Consider the following 12,863-nt stretch of genomic DNA (forward strand, 5'->3'; position numbering starts at 1 on the left):
TTGAGTTCTCGCCGCAACAATTCCGGTAAGGTAAGCGTCTTCGAGATGGAAGAAGCACTCCTCGTGGCTGCTGTCGTCGAGTGAGGAAATGGCGTCCCCGGAAATCGGATACCCTGTGCCCGAGAGGAAGTGCGGATATGTATCTGGCGCTTAGTCCTCTTTAGACACGTACCACTTGGAATGATTGTTGCGAATGGGTAGGAGATGACAATTCAGGAAACCCCAGATTGAACGCTTGATTCCCGCCATACGGTTCACGACGACAGCTAGGTCCCGCATATTGAGCAGCATGTCGTCGTCGATCCTGAGCACGAAATCAGTCTCTGAGCACACCTCTCGAGCTCAGCGGATCGGCATCACTGTCTTGTAGATTAGGTTCCTGTAGCTGTCCACAAAGTCTCCCTGGACGATATCGCCGTAAACGTCGTGTTCTGCCAAGACCTTGCTCTCTAGCTTCTGATGCGGTTTAGTTCCCAACTGGAAGACCAAAACAAAGCTCCTCTTGAGGCCCGTGCCTCCCCTGGTATCCTCTATCGCCGATCGATTCTCGAAGTTGTCCACTCTTGAAGCGACGCCTAGGAGTACGGAAGTTCGGTTGGCAGTTCGTTCACAGAACTTCACCCCTTGCGTAAGATACCCAAACGTGACCGCCCTATTAGTGACTCCGCATTTCATCGATGAAGAGCGGATTGTTATTTGTTAGGTTAAAATATAGGTGCACGTGATCAGAACAACATATATCAGCAGTAGTATAAAATGCTTACGTGTTATAATTTCAGCTCCTTTAGTGACCATATCAGCGTACTGCCAATTGCACAAGTGAAACCTTTATAGCGTACGTCGATCACTGCAAGTTGATATTTTGCTAAGGTATCGTACGAAGCGTCAGCTCTCCGGTATTTCGCTCGCAGAAACTTGACGCCTAGCCATCTACCCTTGTAACATGTTCTACGACTGTTCTAGTCTAGTAGGGTCTGCGATTAAGTTAGGCGGATATTGATGTATTGTTTCACGTCTCATTGAAAACACTAAACCGAAAGGGGCGGCTTCTATTCATGCCACGGCGGTCGCATTTCGATGGACGGGGAATGCTACACGCCCGTGTGCTGTGCTATGTTAGTGCCCGTTACACAACCCCAGGTGGTCAAAATTTTCCAGAGCCCCTCCACAACGCCGTCTCTAGTAGCGTGAGTCACTTTGGGACGCTAAATCCAATTAACTATCCCAACAAGCTAAGGTGTTATCCTTCTCCAGAGGTACAATGATGTCTCATTATCAGAATTATCCAGTGTTCCGGCAAAAAAAAAATATTAAAACATCAGTTGTGTCCTGAACATTCTGACGACGCTTTTCACCTCCACATACTTAAAGATGCCCGAACGCATAGATAAAAAAGATTTGTTTTATTTATGACGCCAGTGCTGGCAAACTTATCACATTTCGTAATGAGTGCATGGTGTACCGCGAAAGAGTAGCTATAAATCTAGTAATGTGGATGTGCTGAGCGAAATGGACAAACGAAAACGTAACAAGAGACCAGGACTAGTGGTGCGCAAACTCTCAACTCTTCATTTTCGCAAAAGCACGTCAAAGATATGCACAAAAACATTGAAGATAACAAGTACTATGTTACAACGTGTTGTTCATGGAAGCAAGTCATTTTGGTGCTATCATGCTTCGCGTGTGTATTCCTAACTAATCTGGCGGTTGTCAATAAAGTTAAGTGCTGCCTCACTAAGGGCAATTATTGCAGAGCTCACCTGATTGTGTGATTTAAACATGAAAAATGCCTCCATGATTTCGCGTGTTCTTTTAGACCTGCAATGCGCCAACGTCTGCGTTTGGTTAAAAATGGGATCACACCCGCATCTTGCGCAATGAGTAGCTAAGTGCCCCGGTGACTGCAGCATTTCTGTGGCGTACCTATGTTCTCTTAATATTGTGTTTATGCAACGCCCAGTCTGCCCAATATAGCATTTTCCGCACAGCAACGGAATTTTATAGACTATGCCCTCGTCACATTCTAAATATTTGTTTACATGTTTGATGGTGCATTTTTTCGCAAGCGTCGTTTCCTGTCACTTGTTACGTTTTCGTTTGTCCATTTCGCTCAGCGCATCCCCATTACTATGCTGTACGAACTAGCCCAAATTGAAGCTTTGCTAAAAGCTATAGATCTGCTTCTCTTTTTTTTCTTTTTTTAAACTGTCGTTAGTGCCGAATTGTAACACTCAGCGAAGAAAGACTAGAAGCAGAACACGATGGTGGCTTTCACAGTGTTCTGTACGGTGTGATTAGGCAGCGCCTTTTTGCCAGCTATTACTCATTTTTACCGGGCGTTTTTATAGAGTGCAGCATTTTGAAATATCGCGTGTGGTAACACCAATTCAGTTCATGAGGTAGTTTACTATTAGCGGTGTACATTCTACGCTCACAATAATAGAAGTACATAATGGACTAATTACTTAGGTTATTTATTAAAGATTTAATTACTTATATTGCAGCGTATATCGCAATTGAACAATTGTAGTCGGTGAGCATGCGAGTCCTCGTAACCACTTGGAAGTAAACATTGGGGTGGCATGGTCTTCGAGATATGCGGCGTGTAACTTGCCACAAAAGCAAACTGCTGTTCCAATTATCTTTGGAAAAACCCCTGCACGCTGCATAGGAATGCGCGCTTAAATAGTAAAAAAATAAATAATAAAGAAAAATTGGGGGACGCTTAAGCTTCGCCTTTAAGAGTTGAACGCGATAGCGATATCCTGCCCCTAGTGCGTACTTCGAACACTACGAGTGTTTAACAGAATGCGCGCACTAAGGTGTGTGCCTTGTGTAATGGGTAGCATGCTTTAGAGGGACACTAAAGGCAAATATTAAGTCGACGTTGATTGTTGAAATAGCGGTCCAGAAACCTCGTAGCGCTGCTTTTGTGCCAAGGAAGTGCTTATTTTGAAATAAAATCACGTTTTTAGTGGTCCGCATCGCGTTATCGCGCTTCAAATCTCCCGCCTGAAAATACGACTCTCATACGTCACTGCTTCCACGCCCAACGTTGCCCGCTTTTACTGCACGGCCGCCGACACTAGTAGCAGCCGAGCGGAAGTAGCGGGACCCACAGTAGCAACAACGGCGCTGCGGCAAAGACTTGCTCGGATGGGCACATTCAAAGCCGTCACCAAGTTGCGGTTGGTCTCGTAATCCTCAGTACGAAAGTGCAGCGAGCACACGCGCAGAGGTTTTGACTGTTTAACACACTGGCGCAATGGCATGACACTAAGCCACTTCGAGCGTAAGGGTTCATTCCGCGGCACCCAGTGAAAAGACACACCGGTTTCCTTGCTGCAGCACTGGCGTTGTGCACCATTCGGGCATCCGGCAATATCACACGCATGCGGCATTTTGTCGAACTTTCTGTCAGAGCGACCTTCACGAGCGCGCAAAACACGCACGGCAGTACGCGATCCCGAAACTACCACTGAGACGGGCGAGGCACAGCTCGGCGAAAACGAAACCTTTGAACCACGCGCGCCGTTCCCGATGGCAACGCCACGGAGGTTTTGTTTTCCATGAATCAAGCGGAAACGAACAAACAGCATTTTATTACGTCTTTTGATGCTCGGAATGTTCTGTTTTTACTGCTGCTAGTTTGATTACTAGTGATTTATTGTAGGCCGACTTCCCTACGTCATCGGGATCACTTCGAAAATGTCCCACTCGTGGCGCTCGTTATGTGATACATTTAGCTTAATTTCTCGGTAAGTAGGGCACCGCTGTTGATAATATTGCCGTTTTAGAAGTTGTCATACATTGGGCTTTCACTCTAACATAAATTGTTATTTGCCTTTAGTGTCCCTTTAAACTAGGAGCAATCATGCGCGAGAAACTTTTTCGAAGGTGCAATGCTCCCACTACGTGGTCTTAAGGGAATACGCGCGAATAATGTATGTGCGTTTTATAATGAGTTGCTGCCTTTAAACCACCAAGTAGTTATGATATTGACATGTGTGACGCCCGATGGCAATGTACGCTTGTACCACGCGATATTACTGCAATACTACATCTCGTACTGTGACGCCTGTATACAGGACGCGTATTTTTGGGAAGCGTGAAAGGTGCTTTCAATGAAGCTCCAAGCAGAGGAGTGGCTTTGTGGTAGAAAATCTGCTTGCCACGCAGACGGCCGGGGTTCGATTCTCACTCGGACCAAACGTTTTTATTATTTATTTTATTTGCAGCTTTTTCGATTTTTCGGTCACGGACAAGATGATGATTTTTCGCTCACAACCAACGGCGCCGACGCCGACGGCGGAATTTCTGCGATACGAGCTCTTTAACGCTATCGCGTTAATAACTCAAGCATTTAGGGGCCGTTGCCGTATTATAAGAATGGCGGCAAATGAAGCTTGGCGTGTGCGTGCCTGACGTACTCCCTTTCTTTCTTTTCTTCTTTCTCTCTTTCTCTCTTTCTTTATTTCTTTCTTTTATTTCTTTTCTTCTTTCTTTCTTTCTTTTCTTCTTTCTTTCTTTCTTTTCTCTCTTTCTTTCTTTCCTTTCTTTCTTTTCTTCTTTCTTTCTTTCTTTCGCATTGCGTAATGCCATGGCAGCTGTCGCAGCCGTCGCAACTATCGCCCACGATGAGAAAGAAATGCCAGGCCTAAGCGGAACACGTAGGAAGCACATCGAAAGCTGGAGCCGCGGCCTTTCTAGAGCCACAATTACGTGAACAGCTCGGGAGAGGCACAAAGACAAGGAATCGAGGAGGACTAGCGAGGAGAGCGCGAGTGCTCGTCGGTTCCTTGTCTTTGTGTCTCTGCCACGCTGTTCACGTAGCTATGGAATACCAACTAGCCCGACACCTTGTTCCTAGAGCCCTTTGCAAACTCTCTTGAACCGACTGCTGCAAGTACAGCTGCAAGGAACGCACTACGCCATAAATCATCATACTTTTGTGAAGTACGGAAATATACACTATGCCATTATTCATCATTGTGCGGAGGTGTGGGCTACCCACTACACGTCTATAAGGCATTGTGAGCCCTTTGTTGCTGTTGTGGCTGATGCCGATTAATTATGGCTAGGCCCTTTTAATAGATGGAAAGTTTAAACCGCCCACTTTCTACGAAATGTGCACGGTGTAACGTCTAGTGTTACTTTACTCTTCTACCACGCTATATTACATGTCTGAGCATTGTTTATGCCCTTCATGTTCTCATATGTACATGCTCATCATCATCACCAACTGTGTTTAGGTTGTGGGGCTTATACTCTGGACAATATAGAAGAGTCTTGAGAGTCCTAAATGTTGCCTCACACATGTGTTAATTTGGTTACTTTCCCGATGTGGCGCCTCTAGAGGGTCTTTTTGCGAAGGACTTTCAAGCAACGACGTGGCTCTGCGGTAGAGTACTCGACTGCCGCGCAGAGGGCCTGAGTTGAAATCCCGCTCGACTCATTGTGCCGGATAGCTATTACGGACACCGGTGGCAACGGCGGGCAACTACGTCACCAAAAGCGGTTGCTGTTGTCATCTCATAACAGCTTTCGCTGGAAAACCAGGGTTCGAGCAGGAGTCGAGCGCTGTGCTTCTTCGCAAAGAGAAACTATAAGGCGTCATGTCGCGGGATGAATCACGTTTAGTATGTGATACTGCATGGCACAATAGCAAAAATATCCCAGACGTCACACAATGTGAACTGCATAACGAGTCGGCGGTTTAAAGTTCATCATCAGTCACAGCATCAGTAATGTGTGCAGCTACGAAGGTGTGCGTATTGCCTTGCAGAAGCGTAGTGGGTACGTCGCAACTGTACCTGCATTCATTAGTCACCCTCAGTGAGTTTACAAGGGGCTCTATGAAGGCTGCTTCTTAGCTTACGCTGTGACTGCACTGCATGTTCCGCGCTGTCCTAGCGTTTTCTTTTAAAGACGATAGTCTTTCTTGGGGAACTTAAACGCAGAAATTTTGGTCTGTCTTTCTGTTTGTCCGCACGTCCCTCGATTCAGCCACTCGGCCAAAGTTGAACCACTTGCCCAAGGGCCAGCCGTCTTGAACTGGTGCGGCTGTTCATACTTGTGAACGTTGTCGACCAAAAAGTAAATATCATGCATATCTGAGGTGCAACATCACTAGGTAAGTATTAGGTGGCGTGTTCCTTTAATAGAAAATGCATACATACGTAATTTTCTTGCTCTTGTTTCTTTTGACATCTGTATTTGACATGTATTTCTTAGGAACGGCTCCTTGTGATTGGAAGTGATTCCTTGTTCGAAGGCGGCAGATACTAGAGGATCGTTGCTGGCCCACTTGCGAATGTTCATGGAAGCTTGCCTGAAGATCTCATTTATTTCTTTGTGCATCTGGATAGCTTCTTCAGCTGTGTCGGCTCCAATCAGAAGATCGTCCATATATATAGAGCTTTGCAATCGTCGAGCTGTCACAGGATAGAGGGTTTCTACGGACCTGAAGTGGTGTTTCAAAGTAGCAGTCAGTAAGAAAGGACTTGAAGTAGCTCCGAAGGGAGCTACTTCAAATTCTCCAAACTTCTATTTCCGGCATTGGGCTGTTCACTTGTGGGGAAGTTTTGAACCACAAAAAGCGGAGCGCATCTCTGTCTGGTTCTCTCAGGCCAATCTGTAGGAACGCCTTCTCGACATCGGCATTCATCGCTACCTTGTAGCGTCGGAAACGAAGCAGTAGGGTCACTACGTCAGGATTTAGATTTGGGCCAGCTTCCAGGTTATCATTCAAGGACTTTGAACCAGATTCGCGAGAGGATGCGTCGAATACGATGCGTACCTTCGTAGTAGATCGGTCCTCTCGTATTACAGCTCGATGTGGCATATAATACAGGGGTCCAAGTGGATGCTCTTCTGTTTCCGGTACTCTTTCAGCACATCCTTCATCGAGGTACAGTCTAATAGTCTCATCGTATCTTTTCAAGAACTCGCTGTCCTTGTCAAGTTTCTTCATCAAACTATGCAGACGTTTGGTTGCAACTGCATAGTTCTCTGCCAGGTCGACCCTTTCCTTCCACGGTAGCGCGACTTCGTACCGATTGTCTTTCTTCTTGATGTTGTTCTCGAAGTTTTCCAGCACTGAATCGGCGACCTTCGTTTCTTCGTGTTCGGCCTTGATCCCGATACTTTCAAGATCCCAAAACCGAGTCAGAAGTTTCGAGATGTCTTGCTCTGTCACCGTGGCTCGAAGGACTACGACACTGGCACTCTGTATTACGTTGGTTGTAGGAGACAACGGCCCTTGAACAGTCCATCCCAGTCTTGTCTCGACAGCTTTCAGCTTTTCGTGCACAGGCTTCACGGTACCAGTTACTAGATCCCAATAATAGTCTGAACCAATGAGGACCGCAATCTGTTTGTCTTCAACTCCTTGCAGAGAGAGAGCTTGCGTATCCAATTGCATCTTGTTCATTTCTCTCAAAACGTTTTCTTCTGGTACCGGAATGCATTCACTGCATATTGTGTCCACCACCAGCGCATCGATTGAAATCGGAATTTCCTCTTTCGCAGGGAGAATCGATACTCGCACCCTCTGCATGGTTTTCCGCGCGTTTTCACCACCGAACACGCCTACGGTCAACGTCTCCTCTTCTATTACTTCGCAGCCAAGTCTTTGGGAAGCTTTCGCCGTAATGAAGCTCCGCTGACTTCCGCCATCGAAAAGGACTCGGTAGCGACCAGATGTTTTGGTTCCTGATATGGTGGCCGTCAGAGTCTGCAGCATTACGACTGAGCTTGGCTGCTTGGAGATTACATTTACCGATGCAGATAGCACCTTCTCCTTGTCGCTTCTGATCTCTTCCGATGCGCAAACGGATGTTGCGTGCCTTCTCGCACACTTTCCACATTTCAGCCGGCTTCCGCAATCTTTCGCCAAATGGCCCTGCTTTAGACAACGGAAGCATCTTCCGGCTTTGGTAAGCATCTCCTTTTTGAGCGAGAGGCTGATCTCCTTTTTATCACAAACTTCAGCAGAATGCTTTTCGGAACGGCAAAACAGGCACTTCTGCGGACTACTAGCTGAGCTTTGTAGAGCAGCTGTCGTAGAAACGTCTCGTGGATGGCTGGGCTTTAATCCTCCTTTCTCTGGTGTGCCACGACTTCTGTGTATCTCTTGTTCGGCCACAGCTTCCCGACAAGTCAGTTGAAGGTCGAAGAATTCCAAAAGCATTTCAAGCTCGTTATCTTCTGTATTCGAAGAAGCTGCAGCTGATGATGATGCCTTGCGCGCCTCGTGAAACCGAAGTACCATGTCAGTCGGGAGAACTCTTAACAGGATTTCTCGCAGCATGGTGCAATAAGTTGTCGAGTTCGTGCCAAGCGCCTTGAGGCTGCGAATATGAACCTGTACTTTGTCGTACAGTTTCCTCAGCTGATGGACGTCTGCTGATGATGACACCGGTTTGAGGTCCAGCAAACCTTGTAGATGATCTTGAACGATGATCTGTTCATCTCCAAAACGCTTCTTTAAAATTTCAATGGCGTCTGCATAGCACTCTTCCGTAGCTTGCAATCCCGATATAGCTGAGGCGGCTGCTCCGGTCACCAGATTGCTCAAGTAGTTGAACTTGTCAGCTGTGCTCAGCTCGCTGTTGTCGTGAACTGCTGATGTAAACTGGGTCCAAAATCGCGGCCACTGTCTGCGGTTCCCGTCAAATTTTAAGAGTTCTAGCTGCGGAAGCTTGCTCTTGCCGGAAGGTAACGGGTGGACGTTAGTAGGGCGTGGGGTTGGAGGCGACAGACATTCATTCAGTTTGACGCGTAGGTTCCCTGTCAGGGTAACAACCTTGTCACGGTATTTTCCAGCGTCTAACGTCTCGCTGTCTAACAGGTCGTCTGGCGTCTCTTCAAAAATCGCCTCATCAGCTTTCTCTATCTGTCCGTAAAAGGAGCTGATTCGATCGAGGAGTACACTTACAGTAGCTTTCGTGACCTCTCGATTCTCTCGCAAGTTGCCTTCCGCCTCGACCAACAGGACATCGAGTTGAGACCGCAGGCTGTTGCGTCGTCTAAGCTGTCGTTCCATTCTGTCGCACGCAGTCGGGGAATCTCGCTGAGGTCGCAGGCGCCGCGTCTTCTTAGCTGTCGCGGCTCCGTGCGTCGATGATGTCAGCGGTGTCTAAAGGTCCCGGCTTTTCGGCACCATGTGTTGGACCTCTAAGCCTTCCAACTGCGGCGGGGTTAACATCGAGCCAAAAACACGTCTTGCAAGATGAACCGCTTTAATGGAACTACAAAAAAAAAAGAAAAGAAGAGGGCGAGCCAGCGCTGCCACGTGAGCACGCGTCAGCTCGTTAGGAGCATCCATAATGATGATGTTTGGTCATCTGTAGACGAATGACGAAGAAAAGGAAGTCACAACAGAGCCCTTACATACTACCAGAATGTCGTCGGGTTGTGACAAACAACGAAATGAGCCCTCAAACAGGATAACAAGTTATTCATGTTATTCATGCTTTCAGAAGTCCAAGTGTTTCGAACTTTAAAGAAATCGCTACAAAACAGTTGGGGCACGTACGCACTAGTGTTGCGAAGACTGAAGAAACAGTGTAGCTGATTGCGTTCTCCTTCTTTTTTCCCTCGTCCCAAACCACAAATCAGTTCTCCTCACCCTCACTTCCCTTTCCCACCTCCTTGTTATATCATACTACGCACGCACGGCTATGCAATGCTTTGCCCTCTCGCTTGCTCTTTTCTCTCCTCCTCACCCGCGCATCACACATCCTCCTCCTCACTTCTCCTTCCCACCCCCTCGCTATGCAATTCTATACAAGGCTATGCTATGCGTCACCCTCTCCCCTCATTTTTTCTCCTACTCACTCTCACATCGCTCATCTTCACCCGCATTACCCTTTCCCACCAGCAACGCATTGATATGGTTCCCATGAATGCTTGCACTCTGTAGTGGGGCTTGCCCAAATCCTGTGGTGCATACCCGCAACTGGTTTTAAGAATGCAATAGTACATGTCGAGTACTTATTCGTTGACTTTAAGAATGCATTAGTACATGTGGTATACGCATTCGTTTCAACAAGCGAAATCGCACAAGATATTCCTGAAGCATGTCTTGCTGTTACTCATATAATCTGCAGTAATACCTCTATATTATCATATCACTAGTATGTGCGATTTCAAGCGTAGTTTTAAACTGAGTTTCAAATGTTTTAAAGGCAGTGTCTGCATGTGATTAAAGACATGTGATCTGCAACATCGAAACACTTCTATAACGAGAGCGCATATTAGGCCCAATTCTTGACATTGGTGGTATTTCAAGGCAACCTGTCAGGTGCGGGAAGCAAGTTGACTTTATTACAAGTCTGATGTTTATTTATGAAAGACGATAGTTAAGACGTTGTTGACACGCAGGATTTGAATGCCCTATTTTGTGCATCCGTAAGCTAACCTGTTAGCCAGAGCAAAGTAGTTATTTGCAGTGAATACTTTCAGCACTGACACGGCCGATGCCGCATCTATTTATAGTATCACTGTTATTATCTTGTTCTTTTTTCTACCACACTCGTTATACCTTGACAATTAAATCATGCCTGTATTCTGCCAGGTGAAACTGAGTGTAGATGACAATAAGGCAAGACAATCTATAGCTTCCTGTTGCTGCTGAAGAAGGTAGGCTGTTAGGTTCTGGCTGTATCGGAAACCAAATGTCATTGCCTTTTCAAGCGAAGCTTGTATTGACTGAACTGTGAAGCTATTGGTGGGGGTGTTCCAAAATACACACCGCCACACACACAAAAAAAAACAAATGATGCGCTCACCCAAAAACTCTCCGCGCCCACAGCTGGCGCGCACCGAAGGAAAATGACTTAAACGAAATAAATGTTCTTTCCGAGGCTGGGCTTTGAACCGGGTCTCCCTGTCCCGACACAGCGACTGTCTCGGTCACTAGGCCACGCGGCCATGCTTGCCCCATGTGAACTGAACTGAAGCATACAAATGCTTTCTACCGACGATAAAAAAGAACAAAAAAACACAATTGGGAAGCAGTACACTTGCTATGGGCGCTTCACTGAAATATTTTGTGTTGGCGGAATAAAAGGAGTCTGCTAGATAGCGTTAAGGTTGAAATCAGGAATTGCTCATTTCAGAAAAATTCCAACTTCAGAAAAAAAAAATTCTAACCCGCGTTTGGATGATCGCGTTATGGTCCTTTCGTTATGCCGTTCTAGAGGCTGACAAATGCTGGGAAGAACATGAAAGACGCCATGCCGATTCAGCTGGAAAAGTTTTCCGGGGACGGCTGCTACACATAAAAAAATTGAACGCTTACGTTAGGAGCAAACAATGCGAAAGAAAGAAAGAAAGAAAGAAGGAAAGAAAGAAAGAAGGAAGGAAAGAAAGAAAGAAGGAAAGAAGGAAGGAAAGAAAGAAAGAAAGAAAGAAAGAAAGAAAGAAAGAAAGAAAGAAAGAAAGAAAGAAAGAGAAGCAGGATGTCATGCACGCCTTCTGCAAGCATTTGCTTGCCCCCCTTTCCTCGATAGGGGAAGGGCTCCTGAATGTTTTATTGATAAAAAGGTGTAGTGAAGCAACCAGCGCTCGCGGCCTAAGCAAGCGGTATTATCTATATCGCGACCATTTGATGTGGTGCCGTCTTCTCGCAATCAATCAGTCTTAATGTAGGGTACCTTAGCTCGAAAAGTGCGAAGCACGCCTTAAAATCTCAGAGGCTATGTCCTGTCAATAAGGCCGCTTTTAAGGCGAAAGCCTTACATGCCTGATCAAATGCAAAAGGTGACCATTCGGCGGCAATACGAGTGATGCAAAAAATTATCATGATGTGACGACGTCACCCTAAGGCGTCTGCATGACGTTACACGTAGTTAAAATTAGTGACGTCGTCATTTCGCACCACTCGCCTATCTCGTATAGAATCATGTGCGCATCTGCGAGGTCATTCTTGCTCTGATGTTGTCATGTTCGTTGAGAGGCCGTGGCGCTCGCGAGACGCCGAGCTCTAGCGACGAGACGACACTGCCAGTCGTTTCGCCGGTGCCAACGTTTCGCCAGGTATATATATTACTTGGCGAAAGCTTTGCCGATACTTGGGGGAAACCTTGGAGGGCGTTTGTCTTTCCCTTTCAAGAGTAGAACATGATAGCGTAATCAGATCGTGTTCGTATCGTTTTCCCAATCGCTAGCCTCGCTTCGCCTCTCGGTGAGCGCCTGAACCGTACCGCAAGGAACGCCAAATAGCTGACGTCCTCCTGCTCCTATATCCATGGATGCGGCGAGGTGAAACATGGCGGGGTGATGCCGTTTAAGCACGCACGTGGGCCCTTTGCGCCATCTTGCGGACGACTGTCAAGCCTATGCCACGCTGAAGCAGCTCCGAGACGTGCGTACCGCCAACGGTAAATGGTGTATATAAATAGCTTGCCGTTTGCATGCCGGAGGATGTATGCGTGGTGGCCGCGTAGCTAAACGCATAGCGCTACGGAGCGAGGAGTCGCTGGTTCGAATCCCCGCTCCCACACGAACCGAAGATTCTTTACTTGCATTTACCTCGAATTTTTTGTTAACGAAGAGCACTGGTTTTTCTCTCACAACCAAGGACGCCGAAACCACGGACGCCATAATTTCTGCGAAACGAGCTCTTTAACGCTATTGCGTTAAAATATAATGCCTGACGATAGGGGCGGCAGCTTCGCGGTTCGACCATAAACGGTTTTGATTGCGTGGATCTAAAGTCCCTCGATTTTTTTGGAATGTACCGCCTTTCTTTAACCTTGCCTCCGCACCGGACATCCTGGAGCGCCCTCCTCTTCTGCCCCTTCACCTGGCGTCTTTCGGAGCCATGATTAGCTCCTCGGGGCGTCGCCCGGGAAAGC

General features: G+C 46.9%; 1 protein-coding gene across 1 annotated transcript; it reads right to left on the bottom strand.

Annotated features, from left to right (window-relative positions):
- Positions 1-342: 342 nt before the first annotated feature.
- On the bottom strand, positions 343-9,867 carry LOC119405767 (UDP-GalNAc:beta-1,3-N-acetylgalactosaminyltransferase 1-like). The gene is made up of 4 exons (XM_037672602.1): positions 9,841-9,867; positions 7,292-7,315; positions 2,760-2,771; positions 343-477 (listed from the first exon to the last, which is right to left on the bottom strand). The coding sequence occupies exons 1-4, from the start codon at positions 9,865-9,867 to the stop codon at positions 343-345; spliced, it is 198 nt and encodes a 65-aa protein (XP_037528530.1).
- Positions 9,868-12,863: the final 2,996 nt, after the last annotated feature.

The sequence above is a fragment of the Rhipicephalus sanguineus genome, chromosome 9 (genome assembly GCF_013339695.2).
Source record: "Rhipicephalus sanguineus isolate Rsan-2018 chromosome 9, BIME_Rsan_1.4, whole genome shotgun sequence".
In the NCBI taxonomy this organism is placed as follows: Eukaryota; Metazoa; Arthropoda; class Arachnida; order Ixodida; family Ixodidae; genus Rhipicephalus; species Rhipicephalus sanguineus.

What these genes read in the sequence shown, in the direction of transcription:
- LOC119405767 (XM_037672602.1), bottom strand. Translation starts at nt 9,867, where the DNA reads ATGCGGGTGAAGATGAGCGATGTGAGA. An exon ending in TGAAGATGAGCGATGTGAGA is followed by an intron (nt 7,316 to 9,840) that starts GTGAGTAGGAGA and finishes GGTACCGTGAAG; the next exon opens with CCTGTGCACGAAAAGCTGAA.